The sequence below is a fragment of the Pipra filicauda genome, unplaced genomic scaffold, assembly GCF_003945595.2.
Source record: "Pipra filicauda isolate LSUMZ 115617 unplaced genomic scaffold, ASM394559v2 scaffold385_size793830_pilon, whole genome shotgun sequence".
NCBI classification, from domain to species: Eukaryota; Metazoa; Chordata; class Aves; order Passeriformes; family Pipridae; genus Pipra; species Pipra filicauda.
The window spans coordinates 394,148-420,384 of NW_024104515.1; the positions used below are offsets into that span (position 1 = coordinate 394,148).

Below are 26,237 nucleotides of genomic sequence, written 5' to 3' on the forward strand. Positions count from 1 at the left end.
GTAGAGTGATAAGGCCACCCCTTAACCTCCTTTTCCACAGGCAAAACACCCCCAGCTCCCTCAGCTGGTCCTCATCAGACTTGGGCTCCAGACCCTTCTGGACCTTCTAGCATTTTCTACTCATATTTACATATATATATATGTATATATATACACACACACACACACACACACATTACAAAACTCACTGCAGTTCTGCTCACATTTAACCACTTAGTTTACCCAGAGACTTTTTTTTTTAAAGGGAAAAACAACACAAGGCTTTGTAAAACATGGAGTTGCTGAGCCCTGCCCCAAATTAACAATGAAAACCACACGTTTTGATAGATGCAATAAATCTTATTGACTTTATTACATGTCATATTTTAGGATCACTTTACATTCCTAGACAAAAGAGATGATACAAATAAATATAAGCTGTAAAACTATGGACAGAACTATGGACAGGTTCTTTTTTTTCTATAGATCACCTAAGAGAAGGCGGAGGTGGGTGTATCTCCAAGGAGCTGAGAGTTCTCATGGACAGCTGTGCCCACGGAGGGGATTCTGGGGCACCTCTTCAAAAAGAAAGGGAGCTGGAGAAGGCAGTAAGTGCCTGGACCCTGGAGAGTCAACCCCCTCCTGCACACTGCAGCAGGCAGGACCGGTGTTCTCATTTCAGTTCCAGCTAATTATGGCTTTTGCAGCTTCTCTTTTCCAATTTGTGGAAAAGGCTCCGTGGAGCAAACACAGCACGAACAGACCCCCCCAGGAATCACACTGAACTGTTTAAAGCCTGGTGCACGTAAACCAGCACAGACAGGAGAGAGGACAGGTCCAGAGGCGTCTCACTGGAACTCCAGCGCTGCCTGTTCAGCGAGGGCAGAGTTAAACACCTAAAACTGGCTGAACACAGGCCTGCTCTGATCTGTATAAGGCACCGGCGCAGCCCCGGGTGCTCTGGCAGAGGTATGTGTGTTTGAGAAGATTCAAGCAGCATGCAAATGTTTTTAAAAAGGCGCTGGACTTAAGGATTTCAGAAAGTGCTTTAATTCCTATGCGTCAGTGTCACACGGCGCTCGCTCCAGCACCAAGGGCCCACTCCTGCCCCATGCCACTTCTTAAAAAAAAAGATCCCATTATACAGATCAGAGCAAAGACAAGGATGTTAAACATTCCTATGAAGAAAGGGTGGCGGTGCACACTGTCTCAGGGCCTCTTCCAGGAGTCTGGCTGGATTTCCTGCCTTTAGTTAACCAGCAGGAAGCCCAGATGGTTCAGATATCACCCGGAGAGGGGCAAACTCGGCCGGAATGTTTCTTAAAAGCTTCAACCCAGAGCTCAGTATGTTTCGTACAGTTTAAGACAATGTATCTTAACTTAGTGTCAGTGCCACTGAGCATCTGGTGAGGGTAAATCCATTGGAATGAGAATCCAAAAAGCTTCTGTAAAAGGCCGAGATTGCCAATGAACACACTGACCAAATCTCCACCGCAGCCCCAATTTACATACAATGACTAAATATGCAGATTTATTCTTTTTTCCACCCTACTGAGTTTCTTTCACCTGCTAATGAATTTCTACAGAGTTAAAAGCAGAGCCTTTCTGACACATCACCAGCTCATCAACATGAAAACAGGTTTGCACTGCAGAGTCCCATGGCACCAGCCCTGCCACGAGGGCAGTTTCCAGCATATGAGTTTAATATAGAATTCCCTATGGAATAGTAGCAACTGAGGAAGAGTGTGCACATGTGCAGACACAGAGGTGTCCCTGTATGCATTATTCACATAAAACATGTGTACACAGGTATGTACATAGACGTGGTTATATACTGTGCTGCTATTTCAGGGTTTTAAACCCCACTTGTTTCATTTCCATTCTCTGAGCACTTACTCCATACAATCATCTTTTAAAATGTCCCAGCACAGAAGATTATGTGCTGGGGAGAAAGAGGGAGGAGAGGGCAGAGAAGGTGATGTTATATTATGCAACAAAAACCAATTAAAAGGCTCTCTGGATATAAACAGTGCTTTATAAAAAGGAAGATTATGCCGGGATTCCATGTTCAGGTTGAAAGAAATTGGTCATGTGCCTGCTCTCTCAATTATAAGCAAATTCCTCCTTCCTCCACCAAAACTAATATATATATATATATTTATATGTGCATATATGTGTATCCATATATTAACCTTGTGGCCCAGGGAAGCAGTCCATGGGTTGCAGCAGCCAAGTTGGTGTTTAGGGGCCCACCTGGGCAGCTGGCTCACCTGGGCACCGTGCCTGCAGGATGCAGAGGTGAGCTGTGCTGAGCGCTCGGTTCCTCCTGCTCAGGGGGTCAGCAGAACGGAGTTCTCCAGCCTGGGTGAAGTCACTCCATGGACACTTAACAAGCACAAGGCAGAGTCCACACATCAGAGCATTTCTACAACCAGGCAAGTCCTCACACACTCACACGTGTCAGTCTGGAGGAAGTCGTCAGTGAGGGGAACAGGTAAAGACGTTCACAGGATGACAGCCAAGAGCAACCAGAAAAAGTAACATCCCAAGTCTCAATATACAGCGAACTAAAACTTACAAATGAGCTGTGGGACACTAGACAGGGACACCTTACTCTGTCCTTAGTGTGGAGTTCCACCTCCCTCTAGCCTGCTACACGAGCCTGCGGCATTACAGGAGGCTGCTTTAGTCATAGGGCAGCTTTGCAAGGAGACCATCAAAAGCAGTTCTTCCTCCCTTGTTTTCAAAGTAAAACCCCTGGAATTAACACCAGCTTCCATCATCCAGCCTCAGTTAGATCTGCTTTCACTCCCAGTGGGCTCTGCATGGGCTGGGAGGTGCAGAGGGAAAGCTGCTCAACCCTGGAACAGGTGAGGCACAAGAGGCACCAAATGCTGAACCTCATTAGACACCAAGGGAAGGGACCATACTCCCAGGAGTGCACTCAAAGGCAGCTACATGTTCCAGTGCTCTGCCCAGCTTACAGGAGAGCCTGAGCCTGGCAGGAAGAGCTCTGAGCCAATGCTGCATTTCCCATGAACAGTGAGAGACATGAGAAAATGGCCATATGCCATTAAAGATGTCATAGGGACACTGGTTTTAAATGCCAGGGGTAAAGTAGGAGGCAAAAGAGAGGAGGAAAGCTGTGGAGCTGGCACTGGCATGCAGAGGTGTTCCTTGACAAGGTGGTTCCTGTTGGTAGGGGTGAGGTCTGTAGGAGGTCAGCACAGGGGAGCTCTTACTTATGCCTGTAAACAAGGAAAGGACTTCAGATTCTACTGCTTCCTTTCTAGAGAGCACAGAATTGTTTTCAAGACCCCTTTTTGTCCTACAGCTGTAAAGGGAGGCACAGCTGTGTGTTTTTGAGGACACACTGGCCACTGCCATCCTGCCTGTTCAGACCAACACCTTAACCCCAGATCTCTCAAGCAGGAAGAGGAAGAAATGTGCACCTTGTCAAGTTCAAACAGATCCTCTGCTTTTTAGCCTCATTTGGTTCTCACTGTGGAGCTCTGGAATGATGGTTCTGTTGAGATGACTTTCAACTCTGTCTTCTTATTGCCCAACAGCCAAAAAGCCCAGTGCAGCAGAAGGGCTGGTGCAGGAGGAGGACGGTGATGCTGTGAGGTGATCCCCATGCTTCCCATTGCTCCTAACACACTTTAACGTACCTCATGCATTTTTGATTTCCTAACTAAAATCCATTTCCCACAGAGGCCAAATGCTGAATTGCAAGCACGGATCTTCCCGTGGCTCAGTGCCCCTGGACTGGCCCGAGTCAGTTAAACAGCAACAAGGCCATCTCCAGGGAAAGGGGCTGGAGGCTGGCCGGGAGCTCTCTCTGCAGGTTTTTATTTGTCTCTGCTCCCAGAAGGCAAAGGCTGTTTCCTCCCTGGAGAGGAGCTGCTGGTTTTACTTTGGAACCAGCCCTCGTGACTGTGGGTAGAGCTGAGAACTGTGGGAGCCTGCTGACGAGGATCCCGACGATTTCCTTCCAGTTTTCGGCCTAAAGAAGTGAAAATGAAAACATAAACAAAAAGAGCTCTAACAACGTCACCTGTTACTTTCCAAAATTAATCTTCAAAAAGCCAATTCTTTTACTGGATTTATTCTCTAATCAGTTTTAGCTTTCTCTTCTGTCCCATGTCCTACACAGCTCCCGGAAAGGAGGTTGTGGCAGGGTGGGGATTGGCCTCTTTTCCAGAGTAACAAGTGATAGGACAAGGGGAAACTGCCTCAATTTGTACCAGAGGAGGTTCAGTTTGGATATTAGGAAAAATTTCTTCGCTAAAAGAGTGGTTAAGCATTGGAACAGGTCGCTCAGGGCAGTGGTGGAGCCACCATCCCTGGAAAATGTTCAAAATACAAGTAGATGTGGCAGCTTGTAATACAGCTTAGTGGGCAGGGTGGGATTTGGTCCAAGGCTGGACTTGAATCTTGAAAGTCTTTTCCAATCTTGATGATTCTATGTTCCTTTTTTTCTCTCTCTCTCTTTGCTTTGCAGCCAAGCTTGGCTTCACTTCACTGACAAGAAGCCCTGACAAACAGCGGCTGTACTCGCACCTCTCCCCGTGGGCCAGTCTGCTCACCGGAGGCCTGACTCACCTGGGTTTTGATTTTTTATTTGAAGTGCTCTCAAAGGTCGAGGCATCCACCTGAATCTCATCTTCATCCTGCAGAGCTGCTTCTAGAGCTGCCTGAACTTTGGGAGCGATGGCTGGACCTTCGTAGTCCCTCGTCGTTCGGCTGGGCCCGTCCAGTTCCAGTAACACGATGTTCTCTGCCTGAGACAGGAAAAGCAGAATCAAAGTCTCCGTGTTTTCATACAAATTGTAACTTTTCCCTCCAGAAACTCATTCTGAAGTGCGTTATAAATGTATGCAGGACATTTTACATCTCACAGAAGAACACGCAATCCTCTGGGATTCACCTGATCAGGAGGGTAAAGACAAAAAGGGGGCTTACCCTGTACCGAGCCTCTGGATGAATCATCATGGATGTCCTGGCGTGTTGGCTCAGGGGCCTTTTGTATCCCACAGCAGATACTGGTCTTTTCATCATCTGCTGGTTACTAGAGAAAAATAGAGACTCAGTCTGTTATACCCCAAAACCAAAGGCCCCTCTTGAAGTTTATGAGCTGCAACATCTCCAAATTCCACCCAGAAATCTGTTTCAAGAGAGCAGAAACTACCCAGGCTGCATTTGCAGGAGCAGGAAAGAAATATGGTAGGAATGTACTGCTATTTTAATGGTGAATGCACTGTTATATATATTTTACATATGATTCTTGGGCTCACATGGAAGAAAAATCCCAATCTTCCAAGAATTTTCCTAACTGTACATTTCTATTTTACTGAACCTACTAAGAGGAATAAATTGTTTTATTTCATTGTGCAGCAAGAACCTGTGAACTCTAGAGGGCCACTTTAAATCCCAAATTCAATCCCTTGTTCTTGACACAGCTGGAGGGTTTCCTGTCACCTGTAATTCCATTCCAAGAAAAGAGCAGAAGTACACTCACTCCAGACGGGTTATGGGATGCAGTTTCCAGTGATCTTCCTCTTCATCAAAGAATGATCTGTTCATGATCTTATTCTTTTCTTCCAAGGGAATAAAATTTTCAATAATCAGGTGCCTACGTGCAACCACAAAAATGAGAAATACACAAGAAACATAATTAGCAGATGACTTTCCTCACTGCTCCTCTCCTGATGATGTAATACAGCCCTGGAAAAGGAGGAATGGTTTAGTTCCCTTATGTTTAAATCTTGTTCCACAAGTATGTGCAAGGCAGCACCTCTACTCCCTACCCAGGGAAGCCCTCTTTGTTACAGTTAATACACTGAGGGGACTTACTTTAGCTTTAGTTCCCTGGTAAGTTCATTCTGGGTCTGTTCCAGTTCCTGGCGCTCCTTGATGTGCTCTTCTTGGAGATCATGGATCTCTGCCTTCACAGCTTGCAGCTTGGAAAATAACTGGAACAGACAACAAGGGCCAAAATTTATCACTTGCCAATGTTGCTCTCACTTTCACACATGAGTTGATTTTGTTCCCAGCCCTCTAGACAAGGAATAATTTATTATTTTTTTCTTACCTTTTTGAGTTTTTTGGTCTTTATGTCCACCTCTTGCTGAAGGGAACTATAGGTCTCCTTCAGCTCTAGTGTTTCCTCATCCCGACTTTCCATCTGTTGCTGGATTTCTCGCTCCCGACGTTTCTGAAGAACGTGACACAGGGAATTAAAGACCACAATCACCTTGTCACCTCCAGCTGACACACATGAAACCAACACTCAGGATGGGTTTACTGCCCTGCCTTCCAGGGCTTTTCCTTTGGCTTCCAGTTCTTCCTATCTCTTGCCTTAGAAATACCAGAAGCATTAACAACTCTTCTTTGTCCTTATTTTGCTACTTAAGTCAGATAGCGTGAATAAGTGCTCAGGCTTCAATTAAAGGAATGTCATCTTTAGATTCTGGTGTTTTTTTAATGTTCTTTTTATCAATTCATACTAGTCGTTGCATTTAAAAATCACCAACAGAAACTGCATAAAAAATAGAAAATAGTTTATAGAAAATAAACTTTTTAGCCCAGAGTAAACATCCCTCCTTTGAGCTGATGGCTGAACTGGAATTGTTGGAGGTCTTACAATTATTTCTTCCCCTACAGACAGCTCCAGTCAAGATAGGACATAAGTCTTTAACATGAAGAGCTAGAAGAAAATGATCATAAACCTTCTCTACATATTTCAAACAATGACAAATAGGACACAAGCCCTTCCCCCTTCTTTTCAGAGAAATGATTGCTATTAAACCAATTTTAGGGTTAACCCTGGGAAAATTTTCTGATAGCTTCCCCTGATACAATGTTTTATAAAGGTTCCACAGCAAGGATTTTTATACAAAATAACAAATCTCCTTCCTTGTACCTGCTCTGCAATTTCCTGTCGTTTCTGTTCCAGGATTTTCTGCTGTTCATTTGTGTGATCCACAATATTTTTCCCTCCCACCAGGAGCTTGCTTTCCATTGTCTGAAAGGAAAAACCAAGGTCAGAAGTTTCTCTCAGTGACCACAGAATGTAACTTTCTCTTCTATGGATACAACTTCTTCAGGGCAGCTCCCTTATTTAACCTTCTCTTTCAAGGCAGCTGCTACAAGAATTGCTATATATATAAAATTCCTATAAAACTGTGAGATTAACGAAACAGTAACTTGCTTAGAATTAGGCACTGCTGCAACGTGTGGCAAAGCTGGAGAACCAAAAGGTGTATTTCCCTGTAAAGAACTTTTTAATGATCTGTGACAGAATGAGGCATGTTTTGTGCCACAGCTTGTAAAAAGATGCATTGTCACATTCTGTTGTGCCAGTTTCTTAAGACATAAGAACAATGAAACAACTCGTGAATATTAAAACATGAAATTAATGGTGGAAATTTCAACTTCTGGCTAGAAATAGCTTATTTTAAAATCTTCCAATCTAAACATAAAATCACTATCCCAGAAACTTTTTGTGAAATATATTTCCAAATTGGGAAACCCTCCATTCTCCCCAGAGCCCTAGAGAAATTGCTTTCAAAGAGCATCACAAGGAAGAATTCTACCTTGATTTTAGCACTCAGCATTTCTGTCGCTTCCTTCTCTCGCTTCAGGTCCTCCATTTTCTTCTCCTTCTCTTTCAGCAGCCTCATTTTTTCTTCTGCTACCAAGCTGTGATCCTCAACTATAGCTTTCTTCTCAATCTCCAGCTTTTCTTGTTGCTCCCTCCAGTAGTCATCTTTGTCATCTCCTTCATCCTCACCCTCTTCAGTGTCCTCCTCCTCTTCCCCACCATCTCTCCTCCTTTCCCTCCTCTTTCTTTTGCCAATAGACCGTTTTTCCAGCTGTGCCTTGAGTCGAGCAATCTCCTCCTGGAATTCTCGTAGCAGAGCCTCCTTAGGATCCTCATTGACCTGTGGCTTGTTCTTGATGTTTTTGGCACGGTTGGCATATCTCAGTGTGGTCAGTGTCTCCTCCACGTTGTAGGAGGCAGGGCCTATATTGGCCACCATCACAGTTTTGGCATTGCCACCTAACGAGTCCTGGAGTAACCTGGTCAGCTTGGAGTCCCGGTACGGAATGTGTGTGCTTTTCCCATCTACCAGGGCAGAGATGACGTTGCCCAAAGCTGAGAGAGAGAGGTTGATTTTAGTAGCTTCCTTTAACCTCTCCCCCTGTGCCCCAGTCTTGGCTTGCCGCTCGCTGCCTGCGAGGTCGACCAGGTTGAGCTTCCCGACACGGATGTGATTCTCTCCGTCCAGTCCCAGCTCGCTGCATTCAATGGTGATCTGGAAAATGGCATGAGATCGAGAGCTGTGTTCGTTCATGTTGGTGGCACCAACGGAGCGGTTCTGGTTTCCCAAATTCATGATGTGCTCGATCTCTTTGACGCTTTTCGTAACAACGGTGGTCAAATCCTTCACAAACACCCCTGTGTCTGGTCTCTCCTTCAACTCCAGCCGCTTGGACTGATCCTTTGATAACAAGTCTCTGATTTCTTCTTGGTATATTTCCAAATAAGACGCTCTAACTAAGTATTGCTGATTTTGAGATCTAGAGATGTGGGTGAAGATGTGATCGAATGAATTGGGGATGACCCCTCTCTTTTCGGGATCACCACGCACCCCTTCCATCGTATATGTCTTCCCTGTCCCAGTCTGCCCATAGGCAAAAATTGTCCCATTAAACCCTTGCAGAACAGAGTCCACAAGAGGTCTGAAGGTCTCATCGTAGAGTTCGACCTGTTTGGAATTCCAGTCATACACGGCATCAAAGGTGAAAGTTTTAGGCAGTTCATGAGATGCTCCCCGCGGATTCTTCACTGAGACCTGCCCTAACTTGACATCCACATTAACAACTTTCTCGTAGGAAGCAGTTTTCTCCTTGCTGTTCATGGGCCGGCAGCGCACCACCACCCGCACGGACTCGGAGCTCTTTGGCTTGGACATGACGGCGGGTCTGTGGCTGGTGTGATCCGATGGGTGGATGATCCCGTGCTGGAAACCTGAAACAAAAACAAAGCAGGAATGTCTGGAGGCAGTTTTCTGCACAAAGCCGAAGACTCGACTCATCTACTCGAGCAGCATTTTGCATTCATTAAGTTGCAAGGGATTTTGGAGAATTAAAATAATGGACACCATGAAAACTCTGTAAAGGCCTGAACTGAAACACTATTATTTTACCAAAGCTTGTGCATCAAATGGTATCACTTTTACAAGCTCTGCTGCAAAAAAATCGCCATCAAATCACATTTTTACAGCTGGTAAAGATCTCTTTCTTGACCCTTAAAAATAATCATAATGCTATTTAAACTATTTATAAAGAGAATACTTTGCCATTTATTTTCTTTGCAGTCGAGCCTTTTGTTTCAAATCTCCTGTTTTGAAAATCTAGTACAGCCTTGCTCTCTCTGGCACACAATTCCCCTATTATTTTTTCTTTTGGCATTATACTTCTGCCAGGATTCTCCACAAAAGCCAGCCCTGCCCAAGCACACTGACCTATGACATCACTCCACGCTCCTGCTCAGGAGGTTTACAGGATTCAGCATCAACCTAAATTTACGTTGCATAAACCCAGTTCAAAGATCATGACTCTGGGTAGAGAGAAAGGACACACTTGGTGCATCCCCCAGTCACCAGCCTTTGAAAATGGAACAAAAAGCCTGTGTTCCTGCTAAAGCAGTCCCTGCTAAAGCCTCAGAAGGCAGATCTCAATGGCACAGCTTGGGGAATGCCGTGTGGTTTCTAATAAGCCTTTTTATTTCCAAAACGTCTTTCAAGAAGAGCTCTGAGGTCCTTCTGTCAACTGGAACTAAGTGTAAAACCAACACACACTGGGAACCCCAGGTAGAGCTGGCACACGTTCAGGTGTGGCCTCCCTGGGATGTGCTCGCTGCTCCCTTCCCATCTGGATCTCCAGGAAACATGGATTTTGTCCAACTGTTTTTTTACTTGATAATTGCACATCTCAGGAGAGCTCCTCAAACAAAGTGACAGAGAACTTCAGAACCAGAGGATGAGAAAAGAACCACAATGATTCTCGCCCAATATCCAATCTCGGAAAGAGTAACACAGGAATAACAAATAAACATGATTAAAACCATGTTTAATAAACCTCAGTACAGCCTTGGGAATTTCCTTCAGTTTGTGGGAGGAAACTCCTTGCTCCTTGCTCTTCCCAGAGAAGCACACAGTAGCTGACAGGGAGATGAGGAATATGCATCGAATTGACCAAACTGAACACTCATCCAGAATTCACTTTACACCCTGCACAGTGAATTCACACTGCTGCAGGAATCTTGGGTAGCTACTGAATAAAACCATTTCCCTCCTAAGTGACAGCTCCAGATAAAGGTGACCTTCCTCTCCCACCCACAGCAAACACGAATTCTAGAGCACCAGCACAGAAAAAATATGTTAAACGAGGACAAATCTTGGCAGAATCACAAAAAGCAACTCTCCCTCCTCTCATCCTGAGGATTTGCATACATCAACAAGCACTTCTCCTGCCACAGCTACCAAGGATATTCCTGTAATTCAAGTTCACAAGACACAATTTTTTTTTGGACAAGGTCACATGACAACCACTGTGTGACGTATCTGCACGTTCACACTGGTAAATACTCAAATTAGGCACCAGTTCTGAAAAGCAGAACACAGATTTATTTTATATATTGAACATCCAAAATACTATTCTGATGAGAAGTGCCACTTTTGTAAGCAACTGTGATAAATATTACATGATGAGAATGAAGTTAGTCTTGCCAGAGGTATACATTGAACAAAAATTACGTTGCACATTTGCTGCTCTTCTCGGTGTATCTCCTTAACATGAGCTTGAGCAGCTTTTAACACCTTTCCACATTTCACTTGCAAGTCTCTTTTTATAGTCACAAACAACTGATTTCACCCCTGATTTGGGTTATTTTCATAACAACCTATCACGAATCATCTCCAATTATTTTAGCTACCGCAGTGAAGTTTACTGGAAGCATAACAAATTATGGTTCTTCTCAGACTTACCCAAGTGTGTAACTGGACAGTAAAACCAATTAGTTGGCAGTGTTCCTACTCCCCAGAAACTCCAGGGCAATGTTTGAGCTGGACAGCAATGGCCAGAAAGCTGGGAATGCTGCCGTGCCATCCACTCTTCTCCATCAAAGAGGGGAATTCCTTCATTAAATTAGTTCAGCCTAAAGTGACCTGGGCCAGGTCCCTGTGTCAAGGTCAAGCTTGAGGTGGATGCACTTGAAGATGTGCCCCAGGTGCCCAAGAGGGGAGGGTGGGCAGAAATTGAAGCATTTTTATTTCAGTAAACACAAGCTTGTGCATGAAAAAAAAAAAAAGCAACATCACAACCTGAATGCAAGCTGGGGTAGCCACTTCTCCTCAGAAACTTCCAGCACTGGGAGGTGCTGGCTTGGCTGGCTGTGCCCCAGGCACACTGTCCCCAGCCACCTGCCTTGACAGGTCCTGACTTCTCTCCACTTCCTACCTTGAGCTTAAACATCCCAGAAAGATTTCTCTGGAGCTGCCCAAACCCTTCCCTTGCATCTCCGCACATCCCCAGATATACCACTCGAAACATCCCATTGCTCCTCACCGTTTAAATCTTTCAAATACTTGTGGGTTCACAACGCCCTGGTTATGGACCCTCCAAACCCAAACCCTCCCTTGTGCTGCTGCTTCTCCTCTCGCCTCCCCAACGAACCCTCCGCAGGCCGGGCGGGACTGCCACGGGCAGGACCCCGGTATTGCCGCGGTGTGGCCCGGTTACACCCAGCACCTGTGGTCACCTCTGGTCACCTCTGTCACCGCTGTCACCCCACGGGTGTCCCCTCCCCCGGGGAGCCGGGACCGTGGCGGATCCACCCGAGCATCACCCGCCGCCCTGGCGGCTGCGACACAGGGCGCTGCAGGGAAAAGGGGACCCGAGGGCGCTCGGGGGACGGGGACAGCGCGCAGGGAGGAAAAGAACCGCGGGAGGGAAGCACCGCCAGCGCGGGGGGCACCCACCCGAACGCGGCCACCCGCCCGCGGCATCGCCACCGCAGCCCGGCCGCGGGCGAGTCCCGCCGCCTCTCTCGCTCGCTGCCCGGGCCGCGGCAGCGGGGGCGGCCCAAAGGGCCCGGGTTGTGCCCCCGCGGGCCGGGCCGGGGGTGGCGGGCGCTCGGGGCGCGGCGCGGGGCCGGGCCGGACTCACCTGCGCCGTCACCATGGAGCCGCCCGGCCGCGGGCCCGGAAGCGGCGCGGCCGCCCCGCCCGCCCGTGACGCGCTTCCCTGGCAACGGCCGCGCCCGCCCCGCTCCCGCCGGGAACCGGGACAAAGGGGCCGCTGACCCCCCTCCTCCCCGCGCCGCCGGCAATTCCAACAACCCCCAAAGTGCCGGGGCTTGCCCCCGACCCGGCGCGTCCCCCAGGAGCCTCCGAACTCCTTCAGAGCTCAGGGATGTTTCCGAGGAGGAAAAGACCACCGTAAATAGAAGGCATTTAGAGTGAAGCCTCCCCGCCCTCCTCGTAACAGCGCTGTCTGGACCGCAGCAGTGCCTCCAGTGCACTGCCACCACAGCCCTGGTACCACAGACTCCCGTGATGGAGGAAGGAATGTCGGGGCACTATCAGTGAATAGAAAATCAAATTTTTATTAGTACAAAAAAATACCTTTTTTTTTCTTTTTTAATTATTTTCTAAAAATACCCCACCCCTAACGTTTTAATACTTCGTCTTCCCAACAGTGCAGGGCAAGGCTCCCCTTGCTCCGAAGCAAGGCATGGCAGCCCTGAGGGCACCACTCAAGATCAGTAAACTGTACGAAACACCAAGGAGGAGCAAGGTCTCCAGAAGCCCGGCTCCCAGAGGCCCCAAAACCAATGATTTTCCCCCAAATCCCATGATTTTTGAACCCAGCCCTGAGGAAATAAGAGATGAGCCTTTGCCACCCTGACACCTGGGGGATCGTCTCAATTAGCCCTTTTTTGCTCCCTTCCTTCAGCCTTCAAACTCCTTAATGCTCAAGAGTGACTCCAAGGAGGAAAAGACCACCATAAAAAAAGATATGTAGAGTTAAACCCCCATAACAGCACTGTCTGGACCACAGCAGGGCACTAGAGACAGCAGCTCTAGTACCACAGACTCACACAAGTGGCATTTTTAAAAAAGGAACAGTTCTGTATTCAGTCTTTGGACCAAAAAAATGAAGTCACAGAAGCACCAAAAGGCATTGGTCAAGTTGAGTCTCACCATGTTGGGATTGTCAGTGTTACCAGCACCAAACTGTACTGGGCCAAACGGAGAGGTCTGGGCTGCTGCTTCCCCATCAACGAACAGTAACTTTCTGGAGTTATCTCCCCTGGGAACTGCCCCCCAGACAAGGGTGATGCTCTCAGAGGGGTTATTTTATAAAGTACAAAACCAAACAGAAACCACTACCATAGACCCAAGCACGACGTACCCAACCCCACTACAGCTACTTTAATAATCCTGGCTCAAAGTTTCGCTCCTCCCACAGACCTCACCGACATCAACAGCTACAAAGCTACAAGCCCTAAATCTCCACCTCTGGCCTGGCTGTGACAGATCTCCTGTGTCCCTGCATGTGCCTTCCCCCATGTCGACGTAGAGGCTGAAGAGGCAGCTGCCACTGTGCCCCACTCTGCTCCTCCAGCACTGCTGAAGGGATCCAGGGCCCCCCAGCACTGGGAATGGAATCTCTTTGGACAGGGAAAGGGACACTGAGGCACTAAAGCGACAGGCATCTGGTAAGGCAACAGCTGCCCTCAATAAACTCAGAGCTTTTTCAGCTCTGAGCTTCACCTTGCACACCCTTTCCAGGGATCCTGATATGCCTGACAATACTTTTGCAATTAAAAGAACCAATTATGGTCAGCTTTGAGCAAGAAGCTTCAAAACATCTCTGGGTAAGAGTTAAGAATTAACATTAAAAAAAAGAAGAGGAAATCTGAGCAGCTGCTTCATCATGATCGCTGGTGAACCCCCAAGAGTGAGAATGGAGAGCTATAAAAAACTACATCTTAAAAAACTATATGTAGTTTATAGTTCCCTATAAACTATAGGATTTAAAACTTCTATCTGACCTCACGTTGGAAATACAGGAGATGTCAGAGAGAACAGTCTAGAAATGACCGTGAGGAGCGTCAGAGGGCAGGAGCAGGTGTGGGCAGCCCGGCAGTGACTGCACACGGGGGAACCTGCAGCACCAAGGGCTGAGCTCACAGCCCTGAGAACCACAGAGCCTGTTCCTCCTTTGCTCAGAACTCATCCCGTAACCTGGGGGGGTGGTCCATGCCAAAAAACGAGGAGGGTTTCCCGTGGATGTCACGTTCTCTTTTCACAAAGGCGGTGAAGGAAGAGACGCAGTTCCCGATGAAGTGATCAGACTGGCCAAGGATGTACAGATCAACCTGAGGCACTTCTGGCTGCAAGCTGACAACCTTGAGCTGCAGAGAAACAAGGGAAGCAAATGACTCCAGTCAGCTATTGTTACAATCCAATGTCTTGGCGTAATAGATTGTATTAGAAATGGGAATACACAACAGAAAGAGGGGGGTTTGTCTTACACTGCCCTATAACTCATTTATGATTAGATCAGTGTCAGAACAGTTTTGAAAATCACTTAGGTTTATTTAATTTAAGCCCTTTTCAAGGAGATATTTACTACCATGCCAGATAATGCTCTTCAACCTCCGGGAAACAAAGAGTTTTCCATGATAATTTTTATTGCTATGAGTCAAATTCACTTTGAGATGGCAATGTTTGGCTGTGCATAACCTAATACACACAGCCAGCAGCCACGGGCCAGAATCCGAGGGAGATTTTTGCCAAAGCACTCCTGCCAGCATGGGTTTCTGGAAGACTCACCTTTCCTTGGAAGAACTGCTGTATTTCCGTTGTGTAGGGCTCGGAATCAGTAGCGATATAAATGGATTTAGCTTCAATCTTTGTCACCCAGACCTTGAGAGCACGCTTGATCTCCCTGAGGTCTGGCAGGCACATGTCCATGGTGAGAGGCACCGCAGCACTCCGGTCGTAGCCCACACACTGGGGTGAAGCCATGAAGTGAGGCCCGGCCGTCCCGTCCTTCAACATGTTGCAGGCGTTTTTCTATTGGAAGAGGAAAAGAGAATCATAGAATTATTAAGGTTGGAGGAGGCCTCCAAGATCATCAAGTCCAAACTTTGAATGAAATACCCCCACGCCCACTAAACCATATTGCAAAGTGCCACGTCTTCTTGGTTTTTTGGGCACTTCCAGGGATGGCGACTCCATCAGTGCCCTGGGCAGCCTGTGCCAGTGCTTAACTACTCTTTCAGTGAAGAATTTTCCCCTGATATCCAACCTGAACCTCCTCTGGTGCAACTTGAGGCTACTTTCCCTTTTCCTGTCACTGAGAGAAGAGGCTGAACCCCATCTCACAACAACCTCCTTTCAGGTTCAAAGTACCACGTTTAAGTGGCAAGTGTGAGAAAATACCACCACGTTCCCAACCTCTGCCTGTTTGAAAGAATCCCAACGGCACTGCCAACGCACAGGAAGCTCCTGAATGCCAGCAGGGATCAGGTGGCTGTCCCAGCACAGCTCCTTTCTGGTCAGCTTTGTCCCCACCCCAGTAGCCACCAGCCCATGCCGGAGCCGTACCCAGTCCGAGCCGATCCTCAGGTGAATCCCAACGTAGGGCCGGACCAGCAGAGACTGGATATAGGCTTCTCCCTTCTTCACCATTCCATCAGACCACTCCATGTACTTCTGGAGGGGCCGGTGCTCCTCCAAGACAGGGAACTGGGCTGGAGCTCCAGGTAAGGCAAGGACAGGGTGCTCAGAGGGTGGAAACCTGTGGAAAACCAAACCCCAGCAGTCTGAAACACGGCATAATCCTGGACACTCCGTCCTGCATTAAGACTGAGGTGAAGGTTAGAATGGAAACCAGGAACATCCCAAAATATGCACCATCTATTGCTCCAAATTTAGATCAATTTTAACCATTTTGCCATCTGACAAAACTCACTGACATTGAAGAAATTTGGATTGCTGTGTTTTACCTCAGACTTTTTATCAGACAGACAAAAAGTTAAGAACCTCATTGACTCAGTGAGGAGCTACCAAGCAATGGGAGGTCATATTTTCCTCCCAGACTAGAGCAATTCTTTCACCCAAACTTACTAAAGTCGCTCATATCTCTGACAACACAAAGTAACCAGCAAAATGATGATCAGCAAATAAGAGCCAAATTAGTTTTGAAGATTAATTACATATGAATAATAATGAATAAACACTGTAATTAAATATTACTGGCTCAGAAATCAATCTGATTTGGTGCAATCACACCTAATAGTGCCCACAGGAAGAGCTGAGCAAATATTTAATGGAAAAAACATTAAGGTTTTTAATTACATTGTTAACTAAGCACTTCAATCTCTCCCCCAAAATGTAAATTCACAATACAAAGTCATGACTGTTTTCATGAGTGACTCTAAATGCCCACTACCTTTGGATCCAATGGTCCTTGTAAGCAGGACTGAAGGAAATTCCCTTGAAGAGCTCAGACTTATCAAAATCCACTTGGAACTGATCCCAGAATGGACCGAACGGGTTTCCATCCTGCAAAGGAAAGACAAGTGTTTGTTCAGTGCATTCACAGAGCCTGCAAGGCAGATCTAGCAAGATCCTGGAGTGCAAAGCTGGAGTTTTTCTGTTCTGGGAGGAAGGCAGCCAGAATACAACAGCCTATCTGTCACAGGTCAGGGCCACAGAAAGGAAAATTACCTGAGAACTACTGCAAAGGCTGTCTTAAAGAAGGACACTACAGCCTTGTAGTTGAGAGGTTGCTTTAACACTGGCTGGAAAACTCTACCACAGCTGGGAAACAGAGAGCAGTCACAGTCAAGTCTGAAGTGATAAAATCTACTTGCACAGACCATCTTCCCGATCCCCAAGGGAGACAAAGAAAAGGATGAAGGATGAAAAGAAAAGCATGCCTCTCCAAAAGTGGTGAAAGGAATGCCACAAAGACCCATTTGCGGTGGGTAACTCCCAAATTTGCAAATCAACGGCGACCTGAATGCGTCAGTCCTTTCCTTTGGAACCGCAGCGGAGACAAGCCTCGCCCGCGGGGCCGAGGAATAACTCACCTTCATGGGACAAGTGCTTTTGTCCGCGCTCCTCTGCGCCGCCGCCTCGAAGCAATAAGCCACCCGCCGTCCGGGCGGCCAGTGCAGGGGGGCCAGGTGCTCCATGAACTGCTCCAGGCTGAGGACGCGGTGGTACCGCTGGAGCGGCTCCAGCCTGAAGTGCTCCGAGTAGGGGACATGCAGCTGCGGGGGAAACAGAGCCCGTGAACCGGGGGCTCGGGGACCCGCCGAACCTTCCCCGGAGCCCGCAGCTCATCCCCGGGAGTCCCTCCCCTGGTGCCCCGGAGCTCACACCTTATCCCCGGGAGAGATCCTGGCTCTACCCTCCGCCCCCCCCGCTCCCTCCCTGCGCCCGCCGGGGGCTCACGTTGGTGTAGGGCGGGCGGTGGTGCCGGTACTCGATCCAAGGCGGCACGGCCAGGGTCCGGTTGAGGGCGCGGGCGAAGGCCAGGGCTCCCAAAAAGTGCTCGGCCTGGTTCCCGAAGCGACCTGCGGGAGGGACGAGAGCGGGGATGGAGCGGGGGATGGAGCACCGAGGAGATGCAACTGGAGGATGGAGCAGGGGATGCAACCGGGGAATGGGAACCGGGAATCGCACCGGGGGATGAACCAGGGAACGCACCGAGGGATGCAGCGCGGGATGCGCCGGGGAAGGAACCCGGGGGGGATGCACCGGGTGAGGCACCGTGGGGATGCACAGGGGAGACACCTCGGGGACCGCGCCGCGGGGATGAAGCGGGAGACCCTCACCCATGCAGGGGCAGTAGAGCAGGTAACCGGCCGGGTCCCAGGCGGGCGTCGCGCCGCTCCCCGCCGCCGTCACCGAGAGGAGCAGCAGGATAAGAACGAGCAGCCCCGGCAGCGGCGGCGCCGCCATCGCAGCTCCCCCTCGTCGGCGGCCGCCAATTCCCGGCGCCACCATCCCGTCGTGCCCCGCGGGCGCGGCGCTCTGGCGGCCACCACCGAGGCGTGACGTCACTCCCAGAAGGCCCCGCGCAATGGCGCCGCCGGGGCCGGGGCCGGAGCCGCGCTTGGCGGGGCCCGGGGGAACGGGGTGAGCGCGGGGAGGGGGTGGGCGAGACAGGGGGGCGGCACCGCAGCGAGGGGCGGCGGCACGGCCGCACCCTCCCCTGGGCGGCGGGGTGTCCTCAGGGGCAGGGGGGCGTGTGAGGAGGAGGAGGAGGATGCGGGGCGGGGTGGGGGGGCGTAGGCCGGGCCCGCCTCCCTCCCCTCAGGGCTGGGGGTGAGGGGGGCGATGTGGTCGCGTTCCACCGGGGTTGATTCGTCCACGGGGCGCTCCGGGGGGTGTGCGTCTCCCGTTTGGCTCCCGAGGCAAACGGCGGAGGCGGGGGGGCTACAACTCGCAGGGCCCCCCCCGCCGCCTCCGCCGTTTGCATGGCGGTTGGGACAGCACCTTAAAACTCCTTATAATTTACTCGGAAAAACATCAAAACCCCAACTCCGTCTTCTTCCAGGTAGCTTTGAAACTGGCCCAGATGGCCGAGCTCGTTCGGAGGGAAAGGAGCAAAAGGAGCAACGACCTGGCGAGAGTGGCGGAGACTCTCCGGAGACCTGTGGAGCAGGAGGTAGAGAAACGCTCGTTTTTGGTTTTGTTTTTTTTTTCAGAGCAGGAAATATTCGTGGTTGCAGCACCTAGAAAGGCCAGGCTGCTCTTGAGCCACGGGGGCTGAGGAGGGGTCGGGCAACAGTTGTCACATCACGCTGGCTCGTCCCACAGTGGCACCTCAGCACTTCTGGGTCCTTTGTTGTTCTGCTCTGCCCACGTAGGTTGAGCGTGCACAAAACCATAGCTCTGTTCTTAGTGGGCATTCCCAAACCTCATGGCAACACCTTTTCTTGTAGTCATCCCACTTCCAAGTGTTTCCCACCCCATACTGGGGCTGATGTTTCACTCACACTAGTTCTTATTTCAGCTCTCCACAACGTTCCCTGAGCACTTTCTTACCAGGGGTTGGTTTGTTCCGTCGCAGTTGCACATCCTGCCCACAACTGGCACTCGTGCTGATGTGCAGCAGGAAGTTCCTCCTCTGAAGCAATCCTGGAGTGAGAAAGAGCTTGAGGGTTTGATGCTATTTTAAGAAGAGTTTCTCGGGCAGCCAAATTAAGTGAAAGATCGTTTTTATTTCAGCTGGCTGTTTAACAGTCGAGGTGGTGGTAGAACTGTTCAAAAACGTTGTAATTCTCCAACAAGACACAGAACTCAAGAACAACCTGCTAAGAGATGTTAATGTAGATCTTCATCAACATGAAAGCCAGCAGGGCTCACAGGAGCCTGTTATTTTTTGAACAGGAAACAGTTCGAGCTTCCATTATTAATGGAAGAGAGTGTCAAAAAAAAAAAAGGATTAAGAATTGCTCATTCCTGTATAAAACTTGCTAATCCAGAGAGGCAGAATCTGCCTCAGAGTTGAGAAGTGAAAATGCAGTGAGTAATCCCACCCTGAAGAGGAGCAGCATCTGTTGCCTTCCTGGAAAAGGTGTTATGTTGCTGGCAGTTGTGAGTTTTTTTCCCCAGCCCTGTTCACTCACGTGTGATGGTTCAGGTTGGTTTGCTCAGAGCAGCAAGCTGGCAGCAGAATGGATGTGAAAAAAAGAAAAAAATACAAGAGAACCTTTGTTTCTCTGAGAAGCTCTAGGAGGGGATTCTGTGTAAGCAGAGACCAAGAGCAAGAGAGAATATGAAAAAATGGGATGAGCAGCGGTCCAAAAAACACATGGGGGAAGGTATTTAGAGCTACAAGGAGACACCTCTCTACAGTGTTTCAGGAGAAAATACAGGTAACAGGTAACACTGGCTTTTAATAGTTGCGAAAAAACATAATTCAGAAAAAGCTTAACGTGCTTTTATTCAGGTAACAGGTTAAGGGAAAAAAGAAAGAAAAACTTAGTGGAGACCGTGTCATGTTCATAATGCTTGTTAAATGCTTCTCACACGTGTCTGTGTGCAGGGGTGAAGGATGCAGTTTGTTAACACCAGCCTTCTGTGATTTCAGATGAAGAAGTTTGGCTGTTAAAGCAGTTTGGTCACAGAGGGCTCCAACAGAAAACTGCACCAGGACAACACCCCAGCGAGCCGCCCACAGGCTCGAGTTCTGCTTGACATGGCCCTGCTCTACTAGACCTGCCATGACAGCATTTTTTCCCAGTGTTCCCAACTGGATTCAAGATGCAAAGCAGGAGGAGGAAGAGACAGCCTGGAAATTAGTCCCCAGACCAAGAGGTGAAGAGACCGAAAGTCAGGGAAAATGCCAGTGTGAACTATCGGAGCCCTCCTTCCCTCACGTGGACAAGCTGAGAACTCACACGCTTTCCCATTCGGAGCAGAGACCCTACAACTGCCCCCAGCTGCACTGTGGCAAGGCCTTTGCTTCCAAGTACAAGCTCTATAGGTAGGTACCTGTGAGTGCCTCTGCCCAGCACTGCCAGAAGACAGGGGAAAACCCCTCCCTCGTGTGTCTTTGCTTGAATTTCTGAGAAGCTGGAGGAGGGGAAATGCCCTTTTACCTTGCAAAGCAGTTGAGTCCCAGACATTACCATACTTGGCATCTCTTTAAGCGCCTTCCAGAGAACCTCAGATAACTCTTTATCCCGAGCTTGAGCTGTTTTCTGTTTTACTAAAGAGGAAATTGAAGCAAAAAGTGAAGTTCACAGATTAAAAAACAAAATGAAAAGCAAGAATAGCATTTGCATTCTTAAGCCCCACCTCTGACTTTAACCACAGGGATAATTCCATGGCACCTGTTGCTCCAGCATGAAGAAGTAGAGTTGCCATTTATGTACTGAAGTAGAACATAGAATAATTAAACTGTGATCAGTGGGAACTTGAAACTAGATGAACCACAGTGTCAGAAAGCATGAGATCTCAAGGTAAAATCAGAGCACAGTGGCTGCCAGCAGACCTGGCCACAGCCTGATCCTCCTGATGAGCTGAAGTCGTTCAGAACCTGCAGACGAGCATTTTGTGTCACAAACTACTGAGGTTTTCTTTGCCAATTGCCCTTTGGCAGCCTCAGCAGAGGGCAGGAGCTGAGGAGAGGCGGCTGCAGTGCCCCTGTGCAGAGGTGATGCGTTCTGGGGAGGACGGGCACTGCTGGGACAGACTCTGTAACTGCTGGGACAGACTCTGTACCTGTTGCCTGAAATGTTGTGCTCCTGTGCCTGACCTTTAGTGGCGGTAAAATGCCATCTGGGATTTTTGTGGCATAAAGTGTGGGACGTGAGGAAAATTTTGGAGAAGTAGCCTGTGTCCCCCCTCAGGGGCTGGACGCTTGCCTAACCTTTCCTGCTTTTCTCCCCAAAGGCATATGGCCACGCACTCTGCTCAGAAGCCTCACCAGTGCATGTACTGTGAGAAAATGTTTCACCGGAAGGACCACCTTCGGAACCACCTCCAGACCCACGATCCCAACAAGGAGGCCCTGCACTGCCCCGAGTGCGGCAAGAACTACAACACCAAGCTGGGCTTCAGGCGACACCTGGCCATGCACGCGGCTGCCAGCGGTGATCTCAGCTGCAAGGTGTGCCTGCAGACCTTTGAGAGCACCCAGGTCCTGCTGGAGCACCTCAAAGCTCACTCCAGGCGGGCGTCCGGCGGGGCGAAGGAAAAGAAGCATCCGTGTGACCACTGCGATCGGCGCTTCTACACCCGGAAAGACGTGCGGAGACACTTGGTGGTGCACACGGGCAGGAAGGACTTCTTGTGCCAGTACTGTGCTCAGAGGTTTGGGAGGAAAGATCACCTGACCAGGCACATGAAGAAAAGCCACTCCCAGGAACTGCTGAAGATTAAGACGGAGCCAGTTGACATGTTGGGTCTGCTCAGCTGCAGCTCCTCTGTCGCAGTGAAGGAAGAGCTGAGCCCCGTCCTGTGCATGGCATCCAGAGACATGATGGGTGGTAAGAGCTTCCCTGGCATGCTGCCTGTGGGCATGTACAGCACGCATCTTCAAACCATGCCAAGCTCAGGCATGCCCCATTCTTTGGTTCCTAATTCTCTTCCAATGGGAATGAGCTATCCTCTGGAGTCTTCTTCTCCCATCTCCTCCCCGCCGCAACCTCCTCCAAAGTATCAGCTTGGATCTACCTCATATTTGCCTGAGAAACTACCCAAAGTAGAGGTGGACAGCTTTTTGTCAGACTTCCCTGGCAGCCTGTCTCTCTCATCTGGTGAGCCTCAGTCCTCTTCGCCTCAGCCACCTGCCCTGGACGAGGCTTTGCTTTCCAAGAGCCCTGCTAACCTCTCAGAGGCTCTCTGTGCTGCTAACATGGACTTTTCTCATCTTCTTGGCTTCCTCCCCCTAAATCTTCCTCCTTGCAATCCACCTGTATCGTCGGGGGGATTGGTCATGGGCTACTCGCAGGGGGAGGCGCAGCCACTGCTCACCACTTTGCAACATCAACCTCAAGAGTCTCCTGGAGCCGGGGCCTCACTGAACTTTGGGCCCCTTCATTCACTGCCCCCCGTCTTCACCTCCAGCTTGAGCACAACCACGCTGCCACGGTTCCACCAGGCATTCCAATGAGCTGGAAATAGCACTGGAGAACAGATCTTTCAGCCACCCTTTTGTGGAGATGGAGAGCCTTAAAAACGCACAACTCTTCCTTCCCTGGGGGTGTGAAAGCTCTGCAGAGCTGGGTCAGACGGGAGGTTTCTGATCTCGGAGGGAGCACTTGTAGACTGGAACAGCTGATATCCCGTGTGAGTCCCAGTCCTGTACAGAGGAAAGATTTCAGCTAATAGACTGGATATATTTTATCTAATTTTTAATCTGTGAATCAGGAGCCGCGCTTAGCACTGACCTTCCCTGAGAATCCTGGAGCTATGTTCCTCTCTGGGAAGGGACTGTCCCTGAGGAGGAGTTGAGGCTCTTTCATCTTGGGCTAAACTTTTGAAGAGTCCAGCTTCCATTTCATGTTATCACACTGCAATTCTGGCAAACCAGCCAACACCTCCACATGGAGAAGAAGTCAGGATACCCTCTCTGTATGAAGCCAATGGGGGAGAGGCTGTCCTTCCCCACTACCTCTCATCCCATCACCCAGCACAGCTTACTCCACATCAGTGTTAAGCAACAAGCCCGTTTACATAGTGAATTCAGCGTGGTCACCTCATTCTTCTTCAGGAGCCATTAGGTTAAACTCGTTACAGTGAACATTGTTTACACAATACAAATCTGTTTCTGCCAGCCATTACAAAAATAGGAGGCACCAGAATACACTGGGTTCATCTCTGGTGTAGCTAGAACACTGTTTACACAACGAAGTCAGGTTGCACTGATTTCTCTTCACTTACCATGTTCTTCCCCCATGGGGAAATACACTGCTTTCGGACCACTTCAGCCTCTGCCCCTGTAGGCAGCAACTTCCCACCTTTTCATGCTGGCTGTTCCATGTGAAGGGGATGGAGCAGCTCTCACAGCTTAGCTTGGTGTGTGGTGTATGGACAGAGCCCTCTTAAATATCTCCCCCAGGAAAAGAGATCTGGAAACCAAAGCATGTGAGAGAGCTGGGCGAGGAGCTCAGGACATCGAGCACTGGCATACCAGGCGTGGGTGAGAACAGGCTGCAGGCCCTGCTCCCTGGGTTCCCTTGGGATGAGGAACAGAGTATGAGCTTCTGGGGTTTGGGGTTATTTACCATAGCCATTCAGCGAGGTCAGCACCCTTTTTGGCTTATCCAGGAAGCAGTCTCGAGGTATATTTTGACCTCAATGGTGGTAACATCCAGAAATCGAGGAAAAATTGGTCCCACCTTCATGTGCACTCTGTCAGTGTATCTGAAGCATTTTCCCCAACACCAGTAGTTCTAACAGATGCTAAGGGTTTTGGCCTGCAGTCACCCTTTCACTTTGGATTTGGTTCCACTGGCCTTTTTCGTTCTCTCCTCCTCAAGCCTTCCCTCCTGAAGTTAAAAGTCCTCTATCCCTTGCTCCCTGCCCCACCTCTTAAACTCTTCCACGGGCTGACTACCTACCAGGGCAGAAGTGTTACACTGGGAAGTGGCAGCCAGCTACTGATGTCCTTTAGCATCTGCATTGTCTCCCGCTCCCCTTTTCCTGGGCACTTGTACTGCAGATGGGGACATACGGAGGTCACTCACTGTGCATTGATGCATGTTGATGTCTATGGACAGGGAGATCTTCATACCTCAGCATGGGGGAACCATTGTAGGTCAATATAAACCAGGAAATCTGTCAATATTGTTCTCCATAAATCTAGAAGATGCAAAATCTACCTCTACTCTGTTAGCTCCTTGGGCAAAGCCAGATGCTGTCCTCCCTCACCTCCCCAGAGAACATCCCCTTCAGTCGATGCAGATTCCTTCCTGCTGAGCCATGATCCCACCGTGTGACATCAGCCAGGCCTCATTCGGTCACAGGCTTGTCCCTCTTCTGTTTTACTCCAGAATTTTATTTTTAATTTAGCTTAGTAATTCTTCCCAGAATGACTCTTTAGCGATCCATTGATTCTCCAGAACATAGATCGGTTGTTTTAGGTTAGCCAGCAATGCTGCAAATAAGACTTTTGTATCAAAATGTAATATAAGATTTATTTACCTCAGCAATATCCTGTGGCAATGATCTCCCCGAGTTGAATGCAGTACTTTTTTCCTTTTCTCCACTGGAAAATGTTGCCTTTCCAAGTCCAATGAGTGCCTTCTTGTTCTCTAACCTAGCAAAGGTAAACAGGGCATTGCAGCCAGTCTGTTTACCGGCATTGAATACCTCAGGCCTGTCTTCTATTGCTTTGCTCTTTGCAAATTAAAAGAGTTTCACACTGTTACCAATTATATGCAAGCCTTATCCCTGTCTTGAGTTGAGAGGATTATTATTTTTTTGAGAAATAAATGGTCAGAACTGATCACTCACTGCCAGTGAGGATTATCAGATTTATGCAATGCCATCACACACCTTCTCCCATGCAGAACATTCAGCTTTCTTGCTTTCTGCCTGCATTGTACTCTGAACAGATGTCATCACTGGAATTCCTTTAGCAGTGGTAGCTAAACTTAGAGCCAGGCATCTTTTTCCTACCAGTAGTCTGTCAAAGAATAAATGGAATTCATTTTGCTATGATTTGCACGTGTGATTTGCTTTCCACAGCTACTCTAACAAGCAGAACTGCCATAACCTTTGTCAATGCAAGGAGAGTCTAACCCAGCAAAGGCAGCGTGTCAGATACAGCACTGGAGCTGATTTCCAGGAAAACAAATTCCAAGTTCCTGTTCCACAACAGTTTAATCTGCAAGTATTTTATCAGCCAGCCTAAAACCAATGAGACTAATTCCATTTGAAATAGTGACTGTGCAATTCACAGAACAGATTATATTATAATTAACTTTTACCTGTTCATAAGAGAAAACTTTGAGCATCTAAGCTACAGCACTTGAGAATCCCAGTCCATTAGGAAGTATCTACCAAGCTATTAGGAAAACCAGTGGAAGTCAGCTTAGCCAAGCTCCTGCCAGTGCAACTGGAGGTAAGGGACAAGGGTTAACTTTGGCATGCTGTGAGGGGGATTGCTGCAGCACAGCCTGCAGTCTGTTCTGTGGTGTATGTGCAGGGCTTTGTGCACGAGGCAATGACAGACACTGTGCTGGTTATGTGATATAAAAAAAAGCTTCATCCCACGAAGAGTTTGGTTTTGGTTTTTGTTTGGTTTGGGGCCAGGACTTGGCTGTGAGTCAGCCCAGCAGAGCCCTGTGAACCACTGCACTGTGATCTCTCTGTTCCTGGCACACCTGTATCACAGGTGGCATCAGACTGAGCCCAAGAGGAGTGACTACAGCAAGTAAATGGTCAGGAGGGTTTAGTTAAATAAATATTTTAAAGTGTGGCTGACTTGGGGGATGTCCAAGAGCGATATGAAATATCAAGACTGCACTATATTTATATTTATAATATATAAACCCATAGAGCTCCAGTCAGCAAAAGAACAGCATATAAACTTGCCAGCCTTTATAAATCAGACCCCAGGTTCTCAAAAAGCCAAGGACTTAATGTCCCACTACTAATAATGATTCCAGCTCGCTCGCTAGCAAATAGCCAAGCCAAGCCATT

General features: G+C 48.7%; 3 protein-coding genes across 5 annotated transcripts; 1 reads left to right on the forward strand and 2 right to left on the reverse strand.

Moving 5' to 3' along the window:
• Positions 1-318: 318 nt before the first annotated feature.
• Positions 319-12,242, reverse strand: KIF3B (kinesin family member 3B). 3 transcript variants are annotated; one of them, XM_027721792.2, is made up of 9 exons: positions 12,030-12,143; positions 7,578-9,016; positions 6,905-7,006; positions 6,074-6,196; positions 5,836-5,954; positions 5,501-5,614; positions 4,945-5,050; positions 4,585-4,763; positions 319-3,985 (listed from the first exon to the last, which is right to left on the reverse strand). In XM_027721792.2, the coding sequence occupies exons 2-9, from the start codon at positions 8,958-8,960 to the stop codon at positions 3,892-3,894; spliced, it is 2,220 nt and encodes a 739-aa protein (XP_027577593.2). In that variant the 5' UTR covers positions 8,961-9,016; positions 12,030-12,143; the 3' UTR covers positions 319-3,891. The 3 variants fall into 3 exon arrangements, with proteins under 3 accessions (XP_027577593.2, XP_027577591.2, XP_027577592.2); XM_027721790.2 differs by lacking the exon at positions 12,030-12,143 and adding an exon at positions 11,037-11,319; XM_027721791.2 differs by lacking the exon at positions 12,030-12,143 and adding an exon at positions 12,217-12,242 and having other exon boundaries at positions 2,007-3,985.
• Positions 12,243-12,635: 393 nt separating this feature from the next.
• POFUT1 (protein O-fucosyltransferase 1) lies at positions 12,636-18,095 on the reverse strand. Its single transcript, XM_027721789.2, has 7 exons — positions 17,909-18,095; positions 17,526-17,647; positions 17,159-17,341; positions 16,516-16,628; positions 15,669-15,861; positions 14,892-15,134; positions 12,636-14,470 (listed from the first exon to the last, which is right to left on the reverse strand). The coding sequence occupies exons 1-7, from the start codon at positions 18,078-18,080 to the stop codon at positions 14,282-14,284; spliced, it is 1,215 nt and encodes a 404-aa protein (XP_027577590.1). The 5' UTR covers positions 18,081-18,095; the 3' UTR covers positions 12,636-14,281.
• A 584-nt stretch (positions 18,096-18,679) lies between these two features.
• PLAGL2 (PLAG1 like zinc finger 2) lies at positions 18,680-25,253 on the forward strand. Its single transcript, XM_027721787.2, has 3 exons — positions 18,680-18,744; positions 20,173-20,568; positions 21,480-25,253. The coding sequence occupies exons 2-3, from the start codon at positions 20,306-20,308 to the stop codon at positions 22,699-22,701; spliced, it is 1,485 nt and encodes a 494-aa protein (XP_027577588.1). The 5' UTR covers positions 18,680-18,744; positions 20,173-20,305; the 3' UTR covers positions 22,702-25,253.
• The last annotated feature ends 984 nt before the right edge of the window (positions 25,254-26,237 follow it).

What these genes read in the sequence shown, in the direction of transcription:
- PLAGL2 (XM_027721787.2), top strand. Translation starts at nt 20,306, where the DNA reads ATGACAGCATTTTTTCCCAGTGTTCCCAACTGGATTCAAGATGCAAAG. An exon ending in TCCAAGTACAAGCTCTATAG is followed by an intron (nt 20,569 to 21,479) that starts GTAGGTACCTGT and finishes TTCTCCCCAAAG; the next exon opens with GCATATGGCCACGCACTCTG.
- KIF3B (XM_027721790.2), bottom strand. Translation starts at nt 11,157, where the DNA reads ATGGCACGGCAGCATTCCCAGCTTTCTGGCCATTGCTGTCCAGCTCAA. An exon ending in ACCAGGGAACTAAAGCTAAA is followed by an intron (nt 5,615 to 5,835) that starts GTAAGTCCCCTC and finishes GGTTGCACGTAG; the next exon opens with GCACCTGATTATTGAAAATT. An exon ending in CATCCCATAACCCGTCTGGA is followed by an intron (nt 5,051 to 5,500) that starts GTGAGTGTACTT and finishes ATTTTTCTCTAG; the next exon opens with TAACCAGCAGATGATGAAAA.
- POFUT1 (XM_027721789.2), bottom strand. Translation starts at nt 18,080, where the DNA reads ATGGTGGCGCCGGGAATTGGCGGCCGCCGACGAGGGGGAGCTGCGATG. An exon ending in GCTCTACTGCCCCTGCATGG is followed by an intron (nt 17,648 to 17,908) that starts GTGAGGGTCTCC and finishes TCCCTCCCGCAG; the next exon opens with GTCGCTTCGGGAACCAGGCC. An exon ending in AGCAGTTCTTCCAAGGAAAG is followed by an intron (nt 14,471 to 14,891) that starts GTGAGTCTTCCA and finishes GTTTCTCTGCAG; the next exon opens with CTCAAGGTTGTCAGCTTGCA.